The 20,348-nt window shown below is 34.5% G+C and overlaps 2 protein-coding genes across 6 annotated transcripts; both read right to left on the reverse strand.

Annotated features, from left to right (window-relative positions):
* Nucleotides 1-407: 407 nt before the first annotated feature.
* On the reverse strand, nt 408-13,016 carry LOC102626565 (dynamin-2A-like). 4 transcript variants are annotated; one of them, XM_006470931.4, is made up of 23 exons: nt 12,859-13,016; nt 12,622-12,789; nt 11,580-11,630; nt 11,379-11,499; nt 11,088-11,171; nt 9,277-9,338; nt 8,949-9,066; nt 8,487-8,829; nt 7,976-8,123; nt 7,374-7,475; nt 7,178-7,297; nt 6,576-6,659; nt 6,355-6,482; nt 5,279-5,363; nt 5,019-5,157; nt 4,002-4,078; nt 3,267-3,323; nt 2,820-2,952; nt 2,564-2,712; nt 2,130-2,243; nt 1,967-2,034; nt 1,465-1,640; nt 408-966 (listed from the first exon to the last, which is right to left on the reverse strand). In XM_006470931.4, exons 2-23 carry the CDS (start codon nt 12,763-12,765, stop codon nt 737-739), a joined length of 2,733 nt encoding a protein of 910 aa, XP_006470994.2. In that variant the 5' UTR covers nt 12,766-12,789; nt 12,859-13,016; the 3' UTR covers nt 408-736. The 4 variants fall into 4 exon arrangements, with proteins under 4 accessions (XP_006470994.2, XP_024952765.2, XP_006470995.2 ...); XM_025096997.2 differs by having other exon boundaries at nt 12,622-13,011; XM_006470932.4 differs by lacking the exons at nt 11,580-11,630; nt 12,622-12,789; nt 12,859-13,016 and adding an exon at nt 9,638-9,733 and having other exon boundaries at nt 11,379-11,429.
* An 886-nt stretch (nt 13,017-13,902) lies between these two features.
* Nucleotides 13,903-18,490, reverse strand: LOC102626077 (chloride channel protein CLC-c). 2 transcript variants are annotated; one of them, XM_006470929.4, is made up of 7 exons: nt 17,891-18,490; nt 17,002-17,202; nt 16,631-16,808; nt 16,253-16,515; nt 15,880-16,149; nt 14,419-15,550; nt 13,903-14,249 (listed from the first exon to the last, which is right to left on the reverse strand). In XM_006470929.4, the coding sequence occupies exons 1-7, from the start codon at nt 18,121-18,123 to the stop codon at nt 14,157-14,159; spliced, it is 2,370 nt and encodes a 789-aa protein (XP_006470992.2). In that variant the 5' UTR covers nt 18,124-18,490; the 3' UTR covers nt 13,903-14,156. The 2 variants fall into 2 exon arrangements, with proteins under 2 accessions (XP_006470992.2, XP_006470993.2); XM_006470930.4 differs by lacking the exon at nt 17,891-18,490 and having other exon boundaries at nt 16,631-16,813; nt 17,002-17,150.
* Nucleotides 18,491-20,348: the final 1,858 nt, after the last annotated feature.

Genomic DNA, 20,348 nt, shown 5'->3' on the forward strand with positions numbered 1-20,348 from the left:
TTTTTTAAATATCTTTTATTATTCTTGTCAAAATTTAACTTCTATTTTATGGCTATACTTCTTTTTCCAAAACAATGTATTATTTTGAGATATTACTGATAGAAGATAACATAATTATTTGTTGTGCTAATAGGCACACGAAGTTGGGAGAGACAAAGTCTGTACAAGTGCTTTTGCCTGACGGTTTAGCGTTTTGTAAAAGTCAACCTGTTTGAAAAGATAAAGTACACTCGACATTTTCCTATAAAACATCTTGTAAATACCTTTAAAGAAATCAATTTACAATGTTCTAGTATAAACTTCAGTCTCCAAACTTCAGAACTCATAACAATAACAGTAATATTAGACTTGCCTTTTTTATGAAAACTCAAATCTTTCACGCAAGAACCGGAATCCCCAAGAGAAGATGACAAAATTGTGGTAAAAATTAAAAGGGCAAAATTTTACTTTGCTCGTCAGATTCGATACAAACCAATACATTTGTAATATATGGCTACAAATAAAGAAATAGCAGCTTTTTCCCCAGCGGAAAAAAGAGGAAGAAGAATTAATGAAAAATAGAAATTACATCAAAAAAATTAGATGGTTCTAACTGCATATATCTACAATGATACCTGTTCTATATCTTTGACACTATGGCAACCTGATCTGAGATCGAGAAATGCTCAAAAATGGACCAGGACCAAACACCCAGCTGGCAAAATTAAATGGATATTATTAGCTGGTCTAATTATATCTAAAATCTGTACGATGAACCTGATTGTGGTGGAGGTGGCGGCAATCGGGAAGGTGTACGACGGCTGCTCAAGCCAGACCTCTCATCACCATTCTGAGCTGGATCGCTGTAACGCCGACTGTGACCATTGGATCCAGATCTGAATGAGTCAGTGGGTCCATTGGCGGCAGCATCGAATGCATTCCTCCATTCATCGCCTCCTGCGGATCCACTGTTTCTCGGGCTGCTCTCTGAATATAAACATATTTGAAAAATAATACAGCAGTTAGGAGAAAATTAAAAGAGAAGATACACACAAAACAATGTAACTTGCCGTGACCAACAATTCACCCTTGTGGCCAATACCTGAAAATCTTGGGTATAGTGAGATTACAAAAACAGCTGGTCTTTCATCTTTTCTTTTTCATGATTCTTCTGGGGTCATGATAAAGGAAAATTGGAATTTGAAATCTCTAAGAAACAAATAGTGTTCTTGAAAAAGTACCAGATCACAGGAGTTCTACTTCACTTTTCAACCAGTTTCATTAACAGAATGTACCATACCATTCATAACATTGCTTATAGATTAAGCTAATCATTATGCACAAGAGAATAATGTTCTACAGCTTTTAGCATTAAAACGGATATAGAGCTCCTACCACCCTTACACATACCTCAAAATCAACATGCAAAAGTGTAGCACAAACAGAGAAAAGAAAAGATGTGAACTGCTCTGCAGCCATCGTTACCTGGTTCAACCGCATCGTTAGACCAGGTAGTTGCAGCAGCTGCTCGATTGTCATGGACACCGAGTTGCCTGATAAGTTTTGAAAGAAGGGTAGACTGTTTCTGGCAAAGCTCCCTCCTGCTTTTTGCATTCTTGTCCTCCTGAAGCAGCTCCCCAATCCTTTCTGTACTTTGGGCACTACCCAGCAAAACATAAGCAAAAGTTAGTCCTTTTATTGAAACACACCAACATTCTCACACATGCACAGATTTAAAAGGATATCATGTTATTTTAGAAATGTAAATCCAAGTTCATATAACTGCTTTATCAGAACAATCAAAGCTTGACAAGAGCACATTAGGTTAGTATCTCACACCAGCATTCTCACACACATGCACAGATCTAAAAGTATATCATGATATTTTAGAAATGTATATCCGAGTTCATATAACTGCTTTATCAGAACAATCAAAGCTCGACAAGAGCACATAATACACCATTTACGTATAAGAGGAGATACTAACCTAATCGAACTGTATAACTGGTTAAGCATGTCTTCCTTGGCTTTTTCTACTTGGCAAAGAACAACTGCCTGCTCACCAGAACAATAATGACAATTATGAAAAGAACCATATCAAAATAAAGATAGAGATAGAATAATTGTTTGCATTTAAGAAAAGAACTGACTTTTGGGACATTGGCATTAAGGCTGTTAAGAACAGCTTCAACATAACCGCGTACTTCCTGGGCCATCCATCTAAGCTCTTCTTCAGGATCTGCAGGTTTTCTAGCCATTGTATCCTACAAAAGCGTATGAGTTTGCACTGTGATTAGATACACAGCCACCAAAGTTTTAGAAGCAATCCAACAAGCACAGGCATAGACTGCTAGTAAAAAACTACAAATTTGTTTAATAAATGTGCAGTGAACTAAACAACCCCAACCACCAAAACCATCAGAAGACCAGAATGATGGAGAGAAAATATACATATAGGATCCCAATTATTTCAAGAAAGGGCAGGGAAAATCGAAAGTACATCAACAGAAACTACGATTTCATTACATCCAATTATCCATGAAATTAGATAAGAAGCAACAATAGGCATCTTTGGTTGACTTACAAGTGAACCATCAGAATGGCTTTGCCGCATGGGATGAATGGAGTCACTTCTCACATCACCTCCTCTAGCTTGGATTACAACTCTCAACTTGTTTAGCCACTCAAACTTTTCTGCCATATTCTCAGCCTTTAACAAAAGTGCACTGTGAGCTGCAAATTAAAAAATACATCATAGATTGGCATGGAAGTCCAAAGGAAAATGTAAATAATCAACCACCAAAATAATATGCAGGCACTCTACATATGCACATCACTACCTTTCAAAACAGTCTTATAAGGGACCTTGCTCGTGATCTTGAATATAAGACTGGGTCCTTTTTCTGCTTGTTTCTTTTTATCCTTCGAACTCTTTGCATCTTCATCTTCAACAACTTCTTCAATATAGCATTCCTAATCGGTTGATTGAAATATTGGGCAGCAAATGCAGTTAGAATACAGAAAAACTTAAATAATTTTATTATCAAAGTCAATTTAAACAAAGGCAACCAACAGCCAAACAGATCATAAATATACAGCTAACCCAAAAGCCAAAACTAAATCAAGAGGCAGTAAATATAAAAAGTAAAAAATATGTGGATCACAAGATGAGCACATGAAATTGAAAGAGAAAAACCAATCAAACACCAAAAATTTAGGCGTATAAAAGAAGTGCAATTTGCAGAGTCTAGAACAAAAAGATAATTGGCATAGCAGGTACGTCATACCTCCAAAGTGACAACACCGCGGAAATGTCTTTCTTCTTGTTTTTTGGTATAACCAAGCTGCAATACAAAGTCAAAATTAGGAAAAAGTAAAACATATTAATAAAGAGGGAATTACATTTTTTTTCTAAAAAATGATAGATTTCTGTTCATTCATTTTACAAAGGACGGATCAATAGAAAAGACAAAAGAGTTTGGCACCAACTATTTAATTGCAATTTTCTGTCATTCATCTGTGTGATTAATATGCACAGATCTTCCTATTTCCCAAACACGTTAGGCAAACTGCCATTTTTTTAATTCTCCCATGACACTTGAGCATTGTCAAAAGCCAACAAAAACTTGCTAATTAACTCCCTATATACTCTTATTAAAAGAACAATTACTAGCACACTCTTGCTAAAATAATATTACCAAATCAAAATAAAAAGAACACTATCCACATCAAAGGAGAACTACAAAATAATTAATTTGATCAACCAAAGTGATTTGTTTTGATTGTTTACAAAGAAGCATTTTCATGGTGGGGTAAAACTTTGGGTGGAGGAAGCACAGACATATAGTAGTGCACAAAAAAGGATCTCGCAAGATTTTCAAAATCAACCATATTGCCAAAGAAGATAGACTATTTTAAATACATGAAAGATCCATCAATGAGACAAAATAATCTGCAGAAGGACTGTGAGGGTTTCAAGTATCATTAATCCTCAACACATAGGCTGAAGTACACAAACTAACCTTGCCAGTTTTCTCATTCAAAACAAACCATCTCTTGCTCCACCCATTTGTTTTTGAACTTTTCTTCAACAAAAATCCTGCAGCAACAGAGTAAAACAAGACAAGCCAAAAAGAAATAATGTAGTCCAACCACAGAGTGAGAAACACAACTGTTATCAAACTAAACATGTAAACTTAAATTTAATAACAGGAGCTTTTCCAATAGGGTTGACAATTTGCCAAATTTTGCAATAAACTCTTGGTTTAGATGGGGCACAAGGAGGGATAAAACTTCCAATACACAGTGAAGAGCAATTAAGAAGGCATTTAAAAGCTTACAACATTAGACAGGCCTACTCAAAATCATTTCTTTTCTTTTTCTTACCTTTTTCTTAATAAGAAACAAGAAAAATTGTACCAATATACATTACAAAAATGAATTTGATGTCACCTGGAGAGGAAAAAATAAATCATAAATGGGAACAAAAGCTATACAATGCGACATGGTCATCCAAACTTGCAATAAACTGTAAACAGAAAGCCCCAAAACCCTGCAACTAGAAATCCCAAAGTAAGAAATCCCACTGATCTCAGCAATCCTGACCAGGCTATCTTGCAACTCCTTAGCAATTGAGCTAAATAAAGGAAAAGGGTGAATCTTTAAAGTCCTTTAAAATATAGGCCTAAGAAAAAAAAAAAAAAAACCTTAAATTCTGACTTGTTCCCCTTACCTAACTTCAGGCAAACATTTATTTGTTTTCATAAATAAGAAAAATCAAGTTATGTATCTTATGTGTAAAGAAATGTTCCTCACATTATAGGTAGAATTTTAAAATATCCAGTTAGGTGATTCAGTTATCTGGGGAGAACCTACCACGTGGAAAGATCATCTTTCCATCCTGGATATAGTCATCTCCACTTTCATGCCAAAAAGAGGAAAAGCATAACTAGAACACATCTAGTGTTCCAACTTGTATTGCATCATTGAAAAAATTTGTGGAAATAACTATAAATTTATCTGACATTTTAAGCACAAACCTGCTGTTATCTCACCACCAGGCCCAGCAGTCTTTAAGGTTGATCCCTCTTGTACATCCTTATCTTGTGGACTGGATTTGTCTTTCATTGATTTCAAGCTTCCACCAGATTCTGGTCCACCTGTTTGAGGACTGGTTGCCTGAAAATAAAAGAGAGAAGATGGTATATGCAACAGATACAAAATCAAGAAACCTACTTAAAGGAATTTCACATGAAATCCAACATAGGTTTTAAAAAAAAAAGGGTAAAATGAACCACACCCTATTTAGTATGGACTGCTCTGCATCAGCCGCCTTCTTAGAAGATCGATACTTCTGTTCTTCCTCGCGACGCTGCCTATCCACTCTAGTAAAAAACAATGCTAAAGATCAGATAAACAAAACAAACTAAGGAAACAGTTGAATATCAAACAAGGAAAATTTTTAAAAGGAAAGAATAAGCAACCGCACAATTATACCAAAAAATGAACATTTCAACATGGAGTTTTTAGATGGCCACCACAAACAGAACAACCTCCGAAATATTGGGCAGTGGAACTCTTTGATGAACTACAAGAACGAATTATTTGTCTACAGTAACCACTAGTAAAGTGGCACACAAACATGGACATGATTATGAAAGACTTCTTGAAAATGTATATTCACATATCTTCAAACAAACAAATGACAAACAAGATGTGAAAATTTAGGCATGAACACTCTCCACTTTCCTTTTTCACTTTACTCAGAAAGTGTTTAAGCTGCATGTATTTGAGGGAAAGGGAGAATATACTCACGTAAATTTGGTGTACACTACTCACATTGTTACCCAAAACTACAACAATTTCCATGTGTTTCAGTCCCACAAGTTCTTATAAATAAAAAATAAATAAATAAAATAAAACAGGTACTTGGATATTAATGCTTTTAGGAGCAATAATCAATATTATATAATATCTTCTATTTATGATTTCATACAAACCAGAAAGAGAGAACACAAATTATAATTTTATTAGCCTTTGCTCAGTCTCTTCATAGCAAATCATGTTTACTCTTTCCGTGCTAAGACCCCTCACATCATCAACCAATTTCATTAGAAATCGAACCTAATGCCCAATTACAGAATTTAAACCACCATTCATATATTTCACAAAACAATTGGCAAAAGAATGCATATTAGCCAAAGAAATCCTCAACAACTAGACAATATGAAAAATGAAAAATTATCAAATCAAATGGATTGGATAAAATAAAAGGAACACATAAAACCGTCATAACAGGAAGGGCATTGTTTCACAAAGAAAACAATTTGGTGAAAAGAAAATCCAATTCAGGTATATGTTTCTTTTTTAACATACCTCCTTTGCACTAATCGGATGAAGTGCTGAGGTGGAACAAACACACGCTCCATATCAACCAATGCAACTACCATTTTTTTTGCATCACTCTTAAATCTATCAAGGGCAGCACTTGCAATTTCCACAACCTAGTTAAAAGATTTATAAATATAAGATGGATAATAAAAAATGGAACTAGCAAGACTAGTAAAAGGTATATATGAATTGGTAAACATTATTACCTCTCTCTTAAAAGGAGGGTATCTTCCAAGACCAGGAGTGGCATTTGCCGCTGCAGAAACAATGTCCACCAAAACACGATGCACCTGATTTGTAACCAACAAAAAAATTGGTTTAACGAGAAAAGCAAGAAAAATACAACTACAAGAAGATCCATGTGCTTCATGGTCAAGTGAAAACTGTAGCAAAAATGGAGCACAATCAATAGCAGAAGGAATTAAGTGCTACTAGAATTCACTATTCCCCATAAGAAGCCACCCATTCCAATAATAGGATGGTGCACAAACATGACACAGTAAATCAAGCTACAAGGTGTAGGTGCTACCGTTGCAACACAGAAAAATACAACAGAGTGAAATAAAATAACTCCAATCAAATTTGCAGATGCTACATGATTTTTGTTTCAAGCGAATTGTGATTTTGATGACTAATATTTATCTATGTAGATTACTGCTATGAAAAGAACATGATTCGAACGAAAGATAAGTTGCATGGAAGATAAACCAACCAAAGCGAAAGCCCAATATTGCAGAACTCAAGAGAAATATTTTTAAATCTGATGTACGAAAATCCACTAAGATGTATAAGCATAAGGCACATATACCTCATCAACACATAGACGTGATGGTTCCTTAGCCATCTCGAGGACACTTTTTATTAAGGACCTTAACCCTTTTTCAGGAGATATGAGATAAGGTTGATAACCATCTGCTTCTAAGACAACCTGATACAATTTAAACCATTCAAGGCAAAGCAAATCATCCAAACACAAATGAAATGAAATAGGAAGTAAGACCTACCCTCTTCACATTTTTCATGTCAAAATGTCTGTCTAAGGGCAGCTGTTTCATCCTATTAGGAAAATTGCCCTCAAAACTTGCAACAACTTTCCAACCATTACCCTGAAACAAAACAAAATTGTCAGACAAGAAATACGTTGGTAGTGAAACAGATTTGACCAAGTCCTATCAATCAACAGAAGTCAATTTTTTCTTTACAGGACTAAATCCTACACTATGTACTTCTTGATTTCACCCATTGTCCAACTACTTGGAGGAATTCCAGAAAAGCTATAAATATGTACCACTTTCTTACTTGTACTTTAAATGTATCAACCTCTTCAAATACACCAACTTCAAGGAGCATACCAGATAAGACAAAGACTATAAAAATAAGAACAAAGAATGGGCGACTGTGGGCGCAATCCAAAAAACCTACTGTTGAGGCAGCAGGACAGCACATTAATGAAGTAAGGTATAAGTGAATGTTATCTAGAGGCCAGAAAAATTCCAGTCCTTCTCTTAAATGAACAGAGAATATTCAAAGGCATAACATCTCTGCTTTTCATTTCATATAGAAATTAAAAAATTATGCATGTGCCACTGCTAAAGAAACAACTCACTTCACCGCCTGTTATATGTTGGAGAAATTTGTCCTCAAATTCACGGCACAGCTGCAAAGCTAAAGCCTTTGTACCTTCAGTGTTCTCAAGTATTTGATCACCAAGCTTCAATAATTCATCCTGAACTATTTGAGACTTCCCTTGAAGCCTGTAGTGAAGATACGGGAACTCAGATTGGAAATAAACAATGTATGAAAGTCTCATCTGCGCACCAATGCATGAGCTTAAGCTCAACAATGTATTTGTCCGAATCAGTCTCAGCATTGTAAAGTGTTGAAATCAATCTTATAAACAACTGAACACTCCCCAAAAAGAATGTATAAATAAAAATTCAAGGAAAGACAGATTTTTTTTTGCCAAGGAACACTTGTATTTGAGTCTGACCAAACAAAATTCTGAACAACCTATCTGAGTTTTCAAGTAATGTCAAAACATCTTTATTACTAATAATGATAAAAAGCATAAGATAATGCCCACATTATACCAAATCAACTGAGATATAAGCATGTACCCAGAAAGAAGTTTTGGAACCCTAAGACTCATACGATTACGAATCTGGCCAGCAATGGTATCCACCAAAGCAACTCTACCGAGCTTGTTTTGAGGAGCTCCACTTAGTAGCCTTTTCAGAGTTTCGACCTCAGCTCGCCAAGCAGCTTCTAAAGAGCTATCTGCCGCAGCCCCACTAGATGTTACAGAACTTATAGCAACAGACTGACCAATTACAGCAACCCAAGGAATATCAGATGTTTTTGGTGGGCCCTGATTCAATAGGAGTGCCCGAACAGCTGCAAGTGCTTTCGAGTCTCCCTCTGCTTGATCCATTTTACTAATAATACCAACTGTTCTAGTACCTATGATCAATTAAAAAAAAAATTAATAGAACTCACACTCCAAAAACAAGTTGTAAAGAGACATTGAATCTATAACTCTTTGAATCTACAAAAAGCAGATCGAGTCAACAATGACCCACTATCTGCATCATGTTCCTTCGCAATTCTGAGAGCTCGATATGATGAAACATCTGGTGTCTGAGTAGCAGGTATAATAACTAGCAAAACAGCATCGCTGCGCTCAACATATTTGCTAATCTGAAGAAACAGCCACAAAAATTAAATCATCAAATGAATTTACAGGATGGGTATCTTGAAATTTAATAATTGAATCTAAAAAATTTTGTAACAAGCAGCATAGTATGTGACTTTAGGATGACAAAAAATAATAATAAATAAAATAGCAATAGTCATAAAATCCTTGCTACTAAAATTTAAATAAAGAGAAGATCGCATTCAACCACTCACCATTGCATCATCCATAATTCTTTGATCTGATCCAGGTAAGTCGATCAATTTTAATGGTGGAGCTGGAGAAAAAAGAAAGTCTCCCTCATAAACTAGAATGAGATGTTATAATCATTTCAAAAGGAAAAGTGAAAACCAGTGTCACTACAATTAAATTTTTATGTTTCCCTGCAGATTTTTTAATACTTATTTCTAAAAGTTTCATACATTTAACTTTTAGATATACAATATATTGAATGAAAAGAGATTTAAGAAATACTTAAGGTTTTAACTGAATATCTTTACGCTATCATCAGATTCAGGGTTATGTATAAAATCTATTATGTATTATGATGTCCATAGAGATCCAGATGGCTATTACCTCCCCCTGTCCAAAGGCACTTGTAGATTTATAAGAGAAAGGAGATCTGATGAGTTGAAACATGTCCTTGTTGTCTTTGTGCTGGATAGAGGCCTCCTAAAATACATGTCTAGATTAAGCTTTTCAAATCTCAATTTCCTTTTTCACCATTTCTACCCTAATTGCACATTCTCAAAATTCTCATTTCTTTGTCTAAACACTATGTCTTAAGTTCATCAGCAGTCAAGTATCATAAGTTATTAAAAGGATCAAAAGCCCCTGGGGGAAGTGATGATCAACATCTGAAATGCAATTAAGCTACATATAAATATTTCCCTTGTCATAAAGCAGCAGTGTAGTCATTTCCATGGCAACATGAAAGAAAACAACTTTCGGGATCAACTAGGAAAAATCTTTTCATCCCAGGTAAAGTGGCAAAAGAGAATCTAATTGATGCAAGTTAAGATCTTTTCGAGATTCTAGGGTTATAATTATTATTTATTTAAATCAAGCATTTGAGTTATATTTAGTTTCCTTGAGTAGATTTTATTTTTCATCTTAGGAAGTAGATTTCCTTTGATTTCATGATATTTAGAGTTCGGCTACTGTAAATAGGGCCTTTCTTATCTTGTTTGAAAGAATTTGATGATTATTGGAATAAAAAATTGTTTTCACCTCTATTGTCTCTTCTGTTTCTTCTATTTTTGTTCCCCTTTCCATTTGTTTTATCTTCATGGGGCAACGAATCCTACATCAATAACTCAAAGGGATATATCAAGTTTACTCAAAGATATCTAAAACTATTTTTCTTTACCTTTCCTATCCATGTATCTTCATAGGACAGCCCATCCTACATCAAAGGGAATCTATCAAGTTTGCTCAAATATGTCAAACACTCCACTATGAGCTATTGTGCTCAGTTTTAATGGTGTTTTACATACAATACTTCCAAGATTCTTATATTGGACCAGAATCTTGAAAATTGAACCTATAAAACTGCTCTCTAAATCTGTCTTCTTAAAACACCAATTTTTCAAAATTTTGAAGTTAAATTTTTGTATTACCCACCCAAAGGAGCGGCACTAAAGGTAGAAACTCCAGCTAAATGGAGATGAGGAAGCACATTGTTTCTCACTAATAGTTTTCAATCTTAGAATAGCCTCAATTCTTTGCATGTATTATCCCAGGGACAGTAAAACATTTTATATATTGCCAACATTAACCAGATTTCTAGGCAAAGAGAATATCTTTATGGTTTACAATTGACTTTCTGGGAGTCTATGCAACTAATAATTAGTGGAAAGGATCCAAATATGAGAAAGCAAAGATTCAGCTTCCAAAACCAATCAAACAATACGTGTAAAAAAATTAACTTCCACAAAATGCACATGTAAGATGCCATTCGATCTAACTTCATGACACACAGTCCATTTATGATCAACAAAAAATGAAGATTAGGATCAAGGATTACCTGAACTGGTACGAAGTTTCAGATATATTTCATCACGACTCACGCCTTGGCTTAGCCTGGTTTGAAGTGAATGCCGAAGAGCACCTATGAATTATGATGTGCCAATTCAAAAAGACCAAGGACAATCAGAAATCCCAAAAAAAAAAAAAAAGGAGTCCGTACGAAATAAAATACATGTAACAGTGATAGTGATTCTTTAGCTGTGAGTCAGTCTCCACTAGGCCACCAAAATCGAACAATAAAGTTTCATAGCAATATCATATTTGTAAATTGAAAAAAAAAAATTCTTACTTGGTGAAACATCTTGTGATTTATTGTCAATTAATAAGACGATTGATTGGCTGCTTAAAGAACCATCCTTGTTTAAATCAATACGTATAGGAGCCCGAGTAGCACCATTTCCACCAGTTGGCTTTTCACAACACAATACAGGAAAGAAAACCATTAAAATAACATGCTACTAAACTGCAAAGACTCAAAATTAAGACTCACCAAAATAGGATGTCCAATCAGACTATTCAAGATGGCAGATTTACCGGCACCCTGATATAGACAGCACAATAGCCATTAGAAATTTTCTTTAGGAAAATATAGGTAGAAAAGAAAGGCAGACTTCCTTCAAAATTAGTAACATTCTCTAATCACTAATCAGGCAGTATTAACCTCAGCTCCACCAAATCACTCAGATGAAAAACACTGGGGCAGTATTAACCTCAGCTCCACCAAATCACTCAGATAAAAAACACTGGGGTGGTATGCTGGACAGAGGTACCATGGCTTTCAATCAACAACTACCGTAGGATGTGTGCTACCAAATTTAAGTAAGAACAGTCCCAAACAGACATTTAGACCTGAAGCATTCTGACTGATATGCAAAAAGTCACATGGTGCAAAGTGAAGTGATTGTTATATGCTTAGTAAGTCCAGAGAATTGGGATGTCATCCCATTCTCTGTAATCCAAATTCAGTACTAACCCCAGAAATTGGCTGGTATTAAATCATACTAGACCTTCACTAGATTTTAACAAACTAGAATTCAATTAAATCGGATCCAATACTGTTGCTTTGAATAAACAAAAAATTATGTCAATTAGTCAAATTTACAATTTCTACGTCGAAACATAACTAACCGTAAATACTGGAGAGAATGCCTCAAGAGTTATAATTTAAGTATTTTTTTTTTTCAGAAAAACAAGATTTTTAAATTTTACATATGACATTTCTCTCTTTCACGTTAGAAAACATAAATTTTTAGATATTTTAACTTTTTTTTAATGATTTTCTAACTTCTTTTAATTATTTCAATTCCTATAGAATTCTTAAGATTAAATATTTTATTGTAAATTGAGAATCAATTTTGAATGTCAATTTTTATAATAGTTGTTTCAAATTTTTACTAAGTTAAATAACTTTCAAAATGCATTATAATATTATGGATCCAAAGATCCACTCAACGAAACTCAGAAACGCACATGCATTACGCTAATACGACAGCGTATCACAAAAACACAGAGAAAAATAAATTAAAACTTACGACATTGCCAAGAGCGAGGACATTAAGGAAAGTAGAGGAGCGTTTGGAAGAAGACGACTTGTCGTCGACGTCCTCGTCGGCAAGCACGGCGGCCGCCTGTTTCATCGACTCCGACAGCTCGGCGAGTTCTTCAATCGCCTCCATTATTACAAAACTTTTTTTTTATTTCTGTAGAGATTCTTATTAGAATTTCAAAAATGAGATCAAATTAGAGATTCAAATTATCAAAACTTTCACCTTCTTTTCAAATAAAATGAAAAATGTGAGTGAAATTGAAAGCGGAGAAAAAAGTTTGTTTTCTGTTGGATCTAATATAATAATAATAAAATGTAACCGTCTCTCGCTATCTCGCTTTTAAGTTTACACTTTTTGCGTTTTGTGAAAAATGAAAATGATGAATGTTTTCAGGGGAGTCCTGGAATTTTGCCTTTTTTTCTTAAGCATGCATGTGTCAGTTTTGAATTTAAAAAAAAAAAATTATCCTTTTTATTTTATATTTCCAGTTTTTAATTTTAATTCATTCTTTATTTAAATAAGGTTTATAAAAAGTAATTTTTTTTCATTAGAAGAGAAATTAATAAGTATAAAAAAATTCATGAAATTAATGATAGTTTTAAAAAATACATCGTATTAACTATGTCCATATTACCGGTACCCACATTAAAAAATTATTGTGTATGCTGTATGTTAGTAGGATAAATTTTTTAATATAGTCTTAGAAATTCTATTTAAAATTTGGAAATAAAAGTTGGGCTTAATTTATTTTAACATCTCATATAATTTGATGAAAAAGCTTGGGGTTCAAAACTTCACTTGCAACAAATTTCGGGATTTGGTTGAGGAATAATGTGATTCAAAAATGAATGAGTAAAAAAAAATTGCAAATTAAATGAAATAATAAATATTCTACAAATTTAGTATATTTGTGTATAATTTCCACAAAAATCCTAAATGTCATTTTCTTTTTTCTTTTCCCCCTGAAAATACTCTTTAATATACAATTAAGAAGAATTGCTTTAAAACTTTGTCTCCCCGCCTTTTAACTTCAGCATCAATGCCAATCATTGAGCACAAGAAAAATATTATTTTATGATTATTATAGGATTTATTAATTAATTATTGACCTAAAAGAATTTTATCTCATTACCTGTCCAAATAGGCACCCCCAATTTGGATCTCTCTATAATATGTACTTAAACATCAAAGAAGATGAATGAAATGCGACATTTTATCTGCTTTCTTTATTTTCACTCAAACCAAAAAAAAAAAAAAAAGAGGAAAGAAAAGAAAAGCATACTGGAAATTGAAGCTTGTAACCAAATTTGGTTTTGCATACAGAGTAGAATATCTCACTTTAAAATATTGAATACATTGAGTTCATAAATTAACACACTCACGTATCATAATTTCCTTTTTCAACTAATAATTCTCTTTCTCACTCAATGGGAAGATGGAACTCCTCAACCTAAAAGTGACCTCATACTAATATCACAGAATCTGATAAAGGTCGAAAACTACATTGTAGCTTGCCTGCTCTACTTGTGGCGATTAACAATATGTGGGTAAAGTCCTAACACATGCTCCGGCATGAAGTCATGTCGGGTTAAGATTCCAACAATAGGAGGCCTCTGCGAATATAAAACATTCAAATGCATGGTTATTTAAAATTTTCAAGTGATTTCTGGAAACTTTATTATTCATTTATTTATTTATTTTTTAATATACACGAGAGTTCTAGCCTATATTAGGTTATGAGTGTGTGCGCAAGTGAGCATGTGCAAGACAGAAGAGTCTTACCCCGGGTGTTTTTGGCACGACGCACAAGTGCCTGAGGGCCAGCTGCCGAAAGAGAACAGCTGCTTTAGCTAGCGACATTGTTTCTACAACTGTGTATGGAGATGTATTAGTAATGGGATGGAGATCAACAAACATCTCCATCTCCTCCTCCTTAATGTCCAAATCTTCTAGCTTGACCCCCTTCCCAGATCCTGCTTTGGCAAAATCATGTGCCTTGAACCTCCGCATAATATCTGATCCAGTCATGGTTTTCTGTTTCGTAAATTTCTTTCCTTTGAGCAACACAAGAAGATGAGACCTGAGAACAAGTCCACACAACTCTGGAGCTGGTGTCAGAGGCGGCTCATCTATCACTGGGAAACCATTGTGCCGAGTTAAACGCAGAGCATGCATAATATTTCCGACTTTTTCAACCCCAGAAAAAGTAATCAATGGACCAGAAACAACATCACTTGCAACCAAATTCTTCATGTATGGTTCCGCGTGGGCTTCCAAATAAGGCAACCCCTTCAACTTGACAATCTGGTCGTAGACACCCTGGTTGAAACTATCAGCCACAGTTTTTGAAATAAGAAGAACAAGCATCACCAATGGGAGCATCAATAAATTATTAGTAAGTTCAAGAAGTATAACACAGAGTGAAACTGTCATTCTCATGGTGCCACCGAGGAAGGAAGCAGCTCCAAGGAGTGCAAAGAGACCTGTGTCGAGATCAGATAGAGCCCCTAGGAGGTTCCCAACAAGGCGTCCATAAGACGCTCCAGCAAGTATGACTGGAATGAAGAGCCCAGAGGGAACAGCAATGCCATAGGTGATAATGCCGAGGCAGTATATAGCAACAAAGAAAACTAGAAGAGTAGAGAGGTGAAATTCTTTTGAAGTGCCCGAGCTGAACAGGTTGCGGATTGCATCATCATTTGTGTTGAGAAAGAGAGAAGCAAGGTCATTGTAGTGGCCAGCTGGACACTGAAAATTCTTGTAGTTTCCAGAACGACCTACAGTGGGGCATCTATCAGCCTCCAGGTAAGAAGGACAAGGAATGCAATGTGAAAGCCAAGGCAGGCCGTAAGAACAACAAGACGTCAAAAGCGAAACAGCGGCGACGAGCAGGACCTTGAAGATAGGCCCTCTCCTGCAATACATTCTCAATAAGCAACGCTACAGCAAAGTTTGTGCACAAAAATTTGTACTTGTAGCAGCATAAGTATGTAAACGTAATTCATGACCTCCGTAATATCAGTCAGCGTGAATATGTATGATTATACACGGCAATCTTAATATATGTTTGCTTTAGACAAACTGGGAACATAAGGAAAACTATTATACTCCTTATAAAAGTTGAAAGAAAATCAGTGACAGTTATAAAAGTTGAAAGAAAATACTTAACAGTTTCGCTATCAGCATTGTCTGTATGCACCTGGGTACAGATCAATATAATGGAAAAAGTTAGGTAGGGCATACTCGTTGATAATGCTATATGTACGGAGGACCTTGTCCACAAGGTAATTGTAGAAGCTTCCAAAAATGCCCCCAATAACTCCAAGGATAATAACTGCAAGTAAATCTGCGGAGCTATAAGAGTTCTTTGCAGAATTGACATCGAACATGATTAGCCCACCTTGTCCAAACAGTCCACATCTACCACTCCTACAAAATTCTATGAAACCTCTCAACACCACTGCCACTACAGCTGTTGTAAAAAATGTCCTCCAAAGAAGAGCACTCCGCCACCTGAACAATTTTAAATGCAAAAGCAACATAAAAAGGAATGAGATTTATTTTTTTATGTGCTTCAACAATACCTACATGGAAATCGGGAAGAGGCAGAATATACCATGAAGCAGCTTCTTCAAGGGCGAAGAGGACCCCACCTACAGGCGCACGGAAAGCACCCGCTACACCAGCAGCTGCACCACATGTAATCAAATCCCTCCGGTCACGATCATTTTTGAAGTATCTGAGCCATCTCCAGGTCAAATGGTACTTCTTCGATCCGCCTTGTCCAAGTAAATTGGCTATGCAAGCACCAGTATGTACCATAGGTCCTTCCTTACCGACAACAAATCCAGCAGCAACTCCAAAAATGGAACCAAAAATCTGCCAAATTTAAATATGAATTTATAGCAAGTTCATTGTAAAATCAAAATGGTATTAATTGATGAATGGACAGACAGAGAATGAGCGAGGGAGAGTCTTTTAGTTTCTGACTAACCTTAACAAAGAGGGTACTTGGAGCCAATATAGAATGGGCATCTATACCATTGAGATATGCTTTCACCTCGGGTATACCAGAGCCGGCAGCTGCAGGGGCAATATAAGCACAAAGGATTGCAGCTAAAATGGCCAAACCCAGGTTGATACTCGTATTTGCTACAAATCCCATAAAGTGCCTGCACTGAAGTGGATCTTTTACTAGTTAATCAAAGTATTACAAGCCTAATAGTTTGCAGTTTCCCAAGCAAAAATGTTGTAAGCGAATGAAAAGTCCTTAAACAAGTACAAAACAAACTTTTCATGAAGTAGGTGAGGGTTTGATTAATTTTTAAAAGCTGAGATAATGTTTAGGAGTTGTGTTAAGCTTACCTATCATTAAGCATGAGATTGTTGATAAGCAGAAGTTTAAAACCAGCTATATTCTCAACAAAAAAGTTACAGAAAACGGCTGCAAGCCCTGTAAGCACCCCAATAAGGAGTGCAAGTGTCCACTTGAAGACAACGTACTGAAATATCTCAACCTTCCGTCTTGCTCTCCAGTCCTGCTTAAAAAGCTCATTCTCGACAATCCTGTGAAAAATAAATTATCAGTTTGAGACGGAACAATCATAATAATTCACAAAATATTCAGTTTCCTTTCCTTTTCTCCAATGACCAACACAACCAAATAGAAGACAAAACAAGAAGCACCGAAGATCTATACTCGTAGCCTATGCTTGAAATATCCCAATAGACAACAATCTAGTCCCAAATGAGCCACCCAAAAAAAGGGGGGGGGGGGGTAACTTCAAATACTTGACAATGACACACACACACGCACACACGTAACGAAGCAATAAGAAAAGCAAATCCAAAACAAGATCCAACTTGAGATCCAAAACTTTCTTTCACTTCATTTCAAACCGTTTTTAGCCAACCAAACTCTTGTCCTAGCATCTTAAAAACAAAATACAAACACAATGAAACATCCCAATCGTAATATTATATTTCCTTCTTTTTCTTAACTTCCTTAGCTACTAAATATGTAGGATCCTCGATAGCATACATAAAGAAACACAAAAAAAAGAATAGCAAAACAAATCCAATTCATAGGATCCAAAAGTCCATATTGCCAACCATACATTCATAACAAAGCATATGTCAATAAAATTCCCATACTTTCTATCATTTTCCCTTCATATTCCCAGATAGCAAAACAGAAAATCAGAATTTGGAAAAAAAGAAATGACAAAGCAAAACATGAAGCGTGTATGCATACTCATAATCAAGAGACTCAATCGGGCAGATATTGGCACCAACAATGGCAATCTGAGAAGTTGTATTGGTCCTACACTTCAACAACAATGGCTCTCTCAAATTATGATCCTCTGACGTTCCTGATCCCATTCTCTCAACAAACTTCCTCCTTTCACTTTCAAAACTACCATTATGCCCTCCTCCTTCAACCTCTATATCATTCTCCTCCCTATCTCCTCTACTTCCATGATCCATTTTCCTTCAATCTTCAAACCCACAAATCTTTTTTGATTCCACACCCAAAAGAATAAAAAAGAAAATCTCTTTTTTTTTATCAATGACTAACAAAAAAAAAAAAATCAGTTTTTTTATCCACAAAATCACCTTTTTTATCACTTCTAGACTTATCTATTTATTAATGTAAAACTCCTATGGACACGTATGATTCCTGTTTCAAATTAAAACTTTTGAACAATAAAAAAAGCTTTTTTTTTTTCCCGTGTAGCGTTGAAACGTATGAAAATGATAGATTTTCCACAACAAAAATAATAATATGAAGAAGTTTCAATTTCATTAACGCACTTCAACAAAAAGAATGCGAATCCTTTATTTGCTTTCTGCCTTTCGCGGGGAGACCATCAAATTCAATAATGGCCACGCAAGTTAAATTTTTTTTCGAAAAAAAATTTATGGTAAGTAAATGGAAAGTTTATTTTCGCATAATTCGGTCAGCGGACGATGACACGTCAGCATTCCCCAAATTTAGTTGTCAAGTGTCTACAGAGAGATACTACAGGTGAGGTGGTGTTATTCGTAATAAATGAAAAAAAATAATGAAAATAATTTGTGGGCAAAAAAGACAAAAAAAAATTTTTCGTTATTACCAAACAATACAAGAACAAAAGCTCTTCCGTTTGCTTGTGTTTATAGGCTCTGTTTGGATTGGCCCACGTTTTGAAGTACAACCTCGGACTTATTCAATAGTCTTTTTTTTTTTTTTTAAGACGTGTGACTTGGGAATTGCTTGCATGCGCATTATATTTTTAAAAAATTAGAAATGCTCGCAGAGTCGATGTGACTTAGAACTTTTATTAGTTTTTTTATAAAGGTTTGATTATGTTAGAGTTCAGTTACGGTGGAGCACAAATCTTAACTACACATATAAAATAATAAATAATAAATACTGAATTATAATGAGCGACAACTTCACGACACATGCAATAGAACTAATATTGATTGACCATTTTATTTGATCTGTCCTCGTATGGCATTTGTTGATTTTTTTTAAATTTTTTGAAAATAAATTTTAGAAATCCAAAGATGGCTTCAAAATTTTCGAATAGAACTTCTTCACATAGAAATTTAGTTTTTAATAACAGTTTTTTTATCAAAAAAATTATGTACTTAATTAATTGATAACTTTTTAAAATAATCTCCAATTTGATTTTGTTTTGTTTTGTTTTTTGCAATTCAAATTTGGCTATATTGGAATAGAAGCCATAACAAGTTTATTAATGCCAATAATATATACATGTGTGTGTGTGTTGTAGAAAAAATTTCTATTATAAATGATGTCTTATTTATTGATGGACAATGACATATAAATGTGATAATAAATTTACAATGAATGATGTATCATATCATTTCAAATAAACAATGTGGGATGCATTTAAGAAAGCAAAATAATTAATCTTTGGACAAGGATAATTTTATCTTTATCCAAAATCATTGTCTTTAATTTAATATCTAGTAATCTTACCAACGTATCAAATTTACACAAACAGAATTATTGGGGTCTACTGATTTTTTATAATTTCTTGTCCATGCAACGGGTACAAAAAGATGAATTTTTTTTTTATTGTTATTAGGACAAAAATATCAATTCAAATTATTTGACTGATCAGAATTTTGGAATTGAATTATTATTCCTTCCAAAACAAAAATAAATAAATAAATAAAAACAAAACAAGTTAAAGATGGAAACCAATCTCATGAAAGGAATGAAAAAGAGACTCTAGATCTATTGTCTATTCGTTTTATGATGATTTTAGGATGAGCATTAGAATAAGGAAATGAATCACCTAAGAATGTGAAAAGAATTAATATGTCCGTGTTTCTGCTAAAACTTATTAGATTTCGTGTCACGTGTTCACTAATAATTTTATAAATTTTAATTAAATCCACTTCCAATAAGAGCTTTCGTAAATTTTCAATCTTTTAAAAATTTTGTGAAACTTGTTCATTAATAAATAAGTTTGTGTATTCTTTAGATTTTTTTTTTTGTTTTTCCCCTAATACAAAGGGGAAGCCTACAAGGCTAAGCCGAAGCAACATACATCTAACCCGACTTTCCATAATAACCAAATTCCACCTGAGAAACCAGCCGTCTTAACTCGGTAGGATCAATCATGGCCACTGAAACGAATAAATGATGCGTTTAGAATTGAAGTTGGGTAGCCGTACTTTTTAAGGTACAACAT

Source organism: Citrus sinensis, chromosome 5 (assembly GCF_022201045.2).
Source record: "Citrus sinensis cultivar Valencia sweet orange chromosome 5, DVS_A1.0, whole genome shotgun sequence".
Lineage (NCBI taxonomy): Eukaryota > Viridiplantae > Streptophyta > Magnoliopsida > Sapindales > Rutaceae > Citrus > Citrus sinensis.

Bases quoted from the DNA above. Each gene is read 5' to 3' on its own strand.
- LOC102626077 (XM_006470929.4), bottom strand. From the start codon at position 18,123: ATGGATCATGGAAGTAGAGGAGATAGGGAGGAGAATGATATAGAGGTT. The intron at 17,203-17,890 runs GTATGCATACAC...TATTTTTCACAG, and splicing joins ATTGAGTCTCTTGATTATGA to GATTGTCGAGAATGAGCTTT. The intron at 16,150-16,252 runs GTATATTCTGCC...AAAATTGTTCAG, and splicing joins CTTGAAGAAGCTGCTTCATG to GTGGCGGAGTGCTCTTCTTT.
- LOC102626565 (XM_006470931.4), bottom strand. From the start codon at position 12,765: ATGGAGGCGATTGAAGAACTCGCCGAGCTGTCGGAGTCGATGAAACAG. The intron at 8,124-8,486 runs GTACATGCTTAT...TCTTCACTACAG, and splicing joins GTTCCAAAACTTCTTTCTGG to GCTTCAAGGGAAGTCTCAAA. The intron at 6,660-7,177 runs GTATATGTGCCT...GTTACAAATCAG, and splicing joins CACGTCTATGTGTTGATGAG to GTGCATCGTGTTTTGGTGGA.